The sequence below is a fragment of the Nicotiana attenuata genome, unplaced genomic scaffold (assembly GCF_001879085.1).
Source record: "Nicotiana attenuata strain UT unplaced genomic scaffold, NIATTr2, whole genome shotgun sequence".
Lineage (NCBI taxonomy): Eukaryota > Viridiplantae > Streptophyta > Magnoliopsida > Solanales > Solanaceae > Nicotiana > Nicotiana attenuata.
The window spans coordinates 93,394-99,909 of NW_017672027.1; the positions used below are offsets into that span (position 1 = coordinate 93,394).

The 6,516-nt window shown below is 38.1% G+C and overlaps 1 protein-coding gene across 1 annotated transcript; it reads left to right on the forward strand.

Moving 5' to 3' along the window:
* Positions 1 to 1,391: 1,391 nt before the first annotated feature.
* On the forward strand, positions 1,392 to 3,277 carry LOC109211415 (probable LRR receptor-like serine/threonine-protein kinase At3g47570). Its single transcript, XM_019374952.1, has 2 exons — positions 1,392 to 1,795; positions 2,163 to 3,277. The coding sequence occupies exons 1-2, from the start codon at positions 1,392 to 1,394 to the stop codon at positions 2,269 to 2,271; spliced, it is 513 nt and encodes a 170-aa protein (XP_019230497.1). The 3' UTR covers positions 2,272 to 3,277.
* Positions 3,278 to 6,516: the final 3,239 nt, after the last annotated feature.

Below are 6,516 nucleotides of genomic sequence, written 5' to 3' on the forward strand. Positions count from 1 at the left end.
GGAGGTTTGTTCAGGCTTCAGCATCTTAGTTTGACTAATAACTCATTTTCTGGGAGATACCGATGAATCTTTCTCGTTGTTCGAATCTTGTTAAGCTTCGTTTTGGTTGGAACCAATTGATTGGAAATATTCCATTTCAGTTTGGTTCATTGCAAAAGCTTGAAAGATTCCAAGTTCATTAGAACAACCTCAGTGGACTCATCCCAGAAACCTTAGGTAATCTTTCCTCAATCAAATCCCTTTCTTTAGCAGCTAACAATTTGGATGGAACTATTCCTAGTTCTCTTGGCCAATTGAAAAGTTTGAATTTTCTCGGTTTGGGTATAAATAAATTATCTGGTGTGGTGCCTGCTGCAATTTTCAATATTTCGTCTCTTGAGATATTCACAGTTCGATATAATCAGTTGTATGGAACTTTGCCATCAGACATAGGTTTTAGTCTTCCCAATTTAAAAGTTCTAAATATTGGTCATAATTGGTTTACTGGACACTTTCCTAAGTCATTATCTAATGCTTCAAATCTTGTCGAACTTGATGCAAATGGTAGCAATTTCACTGGTAAAGTGTCGATTGACTTTTGGGGATTATCGAATCTTTGGTGGCTGATTCTTGCATCAAATTCCATTGGAAATGGAGAAGTTGATGACTTGAGTTTTTGCAATTCTGCAGAAACTTGAAAGTAGTGGATTTGAGTGATTGCCAATTTGGAGGTGTGCAACCTGCAAATTTATCGACAAATCTTGTGTCACCAAGATTGGGAGGTAATCATTATTTGGAAGTATTCATTCCCCGGAATAGGAAATCTTGTTAGCTTAACTGAATTGCAATTCAACAAGAATAATTTTTCTGGTAGCATTCCTGAAGTTGTTGGCGATCTTTAGTTGATTTATCTGAAAACAAGCTTTCGGCAAGTATTCCATCTTCTATATCTAACATGACTAGGCTATATTCACTTCATCTTGAAAAGAATGAGTTAACTGGCAATTTTGGCAACTTTCAATACTTGCAAGATTTAGGCCTACCATCTAAGTGGTAACATACCAAATGGAGTTATGAGCTTGTCGTCCTTAACAGTTTCAAGATTCTTCACAGTTGAAATAGATCTTTATAATTGTTCTTGTTAAATGGTTTAGTAAAGTAGTATATATACTTGATCTTCTTGAGATATGAGAGAGAGTTTTAAGATTTGACTTTTACAAATTTCAAGTGTTTCAGCAAAGGTGCCTCATTTTTTCCATTCCATCTTTCTTAGGTCCTTTTCATTTTTGGCCCACATGTATATTATATGTATATTTGCGCTTAATATACAAAACATATACACATTGCTAGCTATAGGGCGGCCCAAAAATGTAATTATCCTTTTTTCTTTTCTTATGCAAGCAGAGTACAGCATGGGAGGTAAGGCTTCTCCATTTGGTGATGTTTACAGCTATGGGATCCTCTTGCTAGAGATGTTTACTGGAAAGAGACCTACCGACAACATGTTCAAAGATGGACCGACTCTTCATAATTTTGCTAAGATGGCGTTACCTGAAATAATTGATCAAATAGTTGACCCTATGCTTCTACCTAGCAGCAGCAGAGAAGGACAAGACGAAGAGGAAGGCATTATCGATCCAGATGATTCTAGTGTGAAACAAGCAGGCGAATGCTTGGTCTCAGTAATAGGAATTGGAGTTGAATGTTCAGTTGAATCTCCGAGAGAAAGGATGGATATTGGTGATGTTGTGAAGGAACTGCAACTAATTAGAGACATTCTCCTTGCTTCTCAGGCAATTCACAACTCAACAAGCGGGTAAATTTGTTCTACTAACTTTGTTTTCAACTGTGATTTGTCAAAACTGAGAGTTGATTGTTTCCAAAAGAAAGTGTCAAGATGCTCAAAAACAACATTTAGAAGTTAAATCTGCATAAAATTGTCTTCTTTTCAAGTAAGTTGAGTAATGCTTATTGGTTTAGCATATCCATAATATCATTACTATAAAATCTGCTAGTAAAAACTGAATAGCTTGTGCATAACACACTGTTTCGCTGCTAGATATTTGAGAAATTCTTAGAACAACCTCATTGATGGATTTTCGTTGTATTTTTCTATGATAAAGATAAAAAAATTATCCCTTTTTTCTTCTTGTTGATGGTTGTCTTTCTTTCCTCGGTTTCAGGAGCTTGAGATTTGAGGCTCTTCCAGTCGTTCTGTTACTACTAACTGGAAAAATTCTACATCATTTTGTCTACCTTGATATTTCTGGTGAAGAACTCGAGGGCAGGTGATTAGCGGAGCTGTTTTGCTTGCTCTTATATGAACTATTACCTTTGCAGATTGAACATTTTACTCGTCAGTTCAAATCATGTGTTTCTCGTAGAGAGTGTCGCATTGCAAACTGCCCTTGGATGACATTCTGATGAGACTTGGATATACAATGGCCTCAAGGTCTTATTTGGCCTAATGCTAGTTAGTTTAGCTGAGCTTAAACAAATGGAATTGGTATGTATGATGCCTAAAGTTCATTGTAGTTTGGAGGACCTCCACATAGTAGTTTAGGATTCCCTGAAATTGAAACTGCACTTTCATTTGGTACTTTGCCTTCAAGTTCATTGTTTCCATTCAATTCCAGTCCTTGTAGGTGTCGAAGCTTACCTAAAGACTCAGGAACACTGCCTCTGTCTGAAGTTGTTATTATCAAGGGATAAACGTGTCAAATTGACCAAATATTTCAAGTGGTAGTAAGAATTTTGGAAGAGAACCAAGTATCCTATTATAACCAAGACTTTCAAATATTTCAAGTCTCGTGGAAAGGTTACCGATGGTTTTAGGCAGTTGTCCGCCCAAGAAATTGTCCTCAAAGCGCAGCAGCAAACACCTCAAGGTTTGGAAGAGTAAGAGAGAAATAGTAAACAGAAGAGATATTGAAAACAGATTGAGGAATTGTACCATTCAACTGATATGGAAGATTTGCAAGCCGCGAATCCAAGAAGGGATATTTATTTTACCAACAAGCCTATTAATTATATTGTAGAGCAAGTGATCTAACTTGTTCAGATTTGAAGGAATGGTTCCAGTAAAAGAATTCCAAGTATGTTGCAGCTGAAGGAGGTTACCAATTTCCATTGGGACGAGTTTTTGTGATCTCATCATGACTCTTTCAATGGAGGGGTTGCATGTTAATTATGCCCGTCCAATTATTCCAACAAGTCATGTATCATTTGTTATTCTAACTTTCAAGTCTAACATCAGCTTTAAATTCCAAGCCTGAGATAGCCATAGACATAACAACAATTGAGCAATGGAAGTATGATAGTACTAACCATTTGGAATTCAGACAACTCTCTTCCATCTTTTGAAATCTGGAGAGCACATCACACAAAAATGAGAATTCTACTCCTATATATAATGCAATTAGCTTCTACCGGCCGGCCATTTTGTATTTTGCTCAATAAATTAAAAAATGTCATGGGTGGTTACGCATCCTTTTCAAATGATTAGATATGTCGTTTTTCAACATTAAATGCATAACTAAGATGTATTTAAGTCCATATCTTTGTTCAAGAAAAATAATATGACTAATTATATTGGTATAACATCATATAAACACATTTCCCTTTACTTCTCTTTTCTAATTTATTTAGCATTGTTGAATAATTAGTATGATAATCTAAAAGTTTTAGCCTACTCCTATTAGTTAAACTTTTTTCTTTTTAAAGCATAGATGCACCTTCCTACTCAATTAATATACTCCCTCCATTCACTTTTACTTGATATTGGTATGTATACTAAAAATAAATTTTTACTTTTATTTGTCACTTTATGCATATAAAGAGAAGACAAATTTATTTTTCCTGTTATACCCACAATATTTATTATTCATTTCAAATCATTTTTTCAAATCCAATAAAATATGCATCAATTAATATTGGTATCATGGTAAATTATGCACTTCATTATTATTTCTTAAGGGACGTGAAAAGTCAAAACGTACCAAGTAAAAGTGAACGGAGGAAGTACATTCCAGTTGAACAGAAAAAAAAAATCAATTTGTTTAAACAGACTGTCAAATACAAAGTAAAATAGATGTATAGCATTTGCAACTACATACATCTTTGTTACTAAGAGCAAATTGTCACTTTTTTTTCTTAACTGAAAAAAGAAAAAGTGTCTCCATCATACATAAGAAAATACTAAGTTAGTGATTTTGAAGAGATCAAGTTTTCGGTAAAAGCGGATTCATTCTTGTTTACCCTTAAAATGGATAACAATTGAATTTATATGCGGTTTTAAATATATGTGAATTGATTCAACACAAATAATTAAAACGTTAGATGAATGCGTTAGAGACACCATGAATAATCAAACCAGTCGTAACGTTATGGCCTAGCTTGAAGTTGGATTGGGCGATAGTTTTTGCCCTTGGTCGGGTCTTGGCTTCGAAGCCAATCAAGAACAAAGAACAAAATTAAAGTAAAGTCTTTTCAGTAGCAGAGAAATAATTTTGTATTGTCTTTGTATACGTGTTAACATGTCCCCTATCGAAATAAAAGCCTCCCCTTTATATAGTAGGAGAGTTTCATCCCTAGTACAATTCTGAAAAAGGTAAAAATCCTCTTTTCTTGTCAATTGCTGATCCACTATCGACGTCGGGCGAGATATGCGCCATGATGGGGCACGTATATCACGATCCTATGTCAACTGTGTGCAGCCGTTACCACGGTTTTCGTGGTCTCGTGGTTCGTTTTGAGTTCAGGGAGGTGTTGTCTTATCAGGCCCCGTGGTGAGCACTTCGTTTGGGCCCCAGTGCGAGAAGTTCCTAGCTTCGATTCCGATCTCATGTAGTCATATCCTAGCTTCCTTTGACCCATCGGGAAATCGGGGTATGCGTTAGCCCCGGTTTCACCAGTATATAGATAGTCTCCTCGTTTCTTAGAGAGTAGGTTTGCCGAAATGGCAAGAAATGATAAATGAACCCCGGTTCCTTCCTTCGTACGTTGCAACCGAGATGACGGATAAGCCGAAACGTCCCATCGATCGCATCGTTCTGGCTTCGGATACGTGTCGGCCATCGGCTGGTCGCCTTCGAATATGAATCGTCGCATATTGAATATATTTTTCCTATAAAAGCTTTGACCTTTTATACCTCTTTCACTTTCCGACCCTAGCTTTTACCTTCGAATTTTCCAACGGCTCTCAACTTTTTCCTATCTTCATCTTTGATCTTCAAATCTTTATACTTGTTCTTAGATTTCTACCCAGATCTCCATCCTAACTTCAAACCTTCATACTTTTTTCTTCAACCTCCATACTTGTTTCTTTAAACCTTCATACTTTTCCTTCAATTCTTCATACTTTTCCTTCAAATCTTCATACTTCCTAGGTTAAGTTGGCTAAAACTTCCAAATCAGTTCATTATCAGGATGCCCCTTCATCTTCCCACCCGGTCATAGATGCCGAGGTGGCCGCTCCCGATGAAAGCTTTATACCCGGGGGTTGTTCAATCGGCAATGGCTTCAAGGTTGAGAAGGCCTTCGCAAAACAAGACCGGGGCAAAGGAGCATGGAGATACATATGCTCAATTACTGAAGATACCCTTCCCATAGTCTGAGAGGACTATAAATGGGAAGGCAAAGACGTGGTTGTCCCCGATCCTGAGGACGATATTAATACCCATGTGAAGGGGTATTTAAGTGTTTACACTTACCCCTTCATGCTGGGCTCGATTGACCCAGTAGTCATGGCCTTTTGTAAGAGGTAAGAGGTGTGCCTCGGACAAATCCACCTATCCATTTGGAGGATCGTGATCCTCCAACGTTATTTTGTGAACAAAACTGAATCCCCTCGGTTCACCCTCGACCACCTACTCCGTCTTTATAGTCCCAAATTTTCTGAGAGGGACTAATAAAGCTTGTTCGCCGAGCCAGCAAGGCTCCATTTTCGAGCATCGACGAAGATCGAGACCGAGGTTGGCAGGGCTTTTTTTGAGTAAAAATTGAAGATCTGATCCCCTCCGAGTTCCTGCCATTCCTCGAGAAGTGGAATGCATCTCGTAAGTGTAGTCTTTCCTTAAGCGTCAACATTCCTTTTGGGACAACCCGGGGATGCCGCGGGCGAGAAGAAGAGTTAAATAAAATCCTCAGGTTCTCCAGACCCCGAGGTGAAGAAGACCAATTCCCGGGTACCGGACTCTGACTCACTTCGCCGTCTCAAGGATGAGTCTGAAGAAGACGATATCTTAGTTGCTCATGGATCGACCCCTGCCGTGGAGCAGGCGGCAACCAAGGAAATGAGCCACGAGGTCGATCCCCTTCTGACTCGAGAGGCCGAAGTGGAGACGGAGGCTGTTGTTACGCCCTGCAGTATTACATCGATATTAAGTCCCGCAATATAATATTACGATGATGTTACTCCCCGCAGTATTATATTAAGATAATGTTACGCCCTGCAGTATTACATTACGATGATGTCATGCTTCGTAGTATTATATTACGACGATGTTACACCCTGTAGTATTATACGTGAAATTGTCG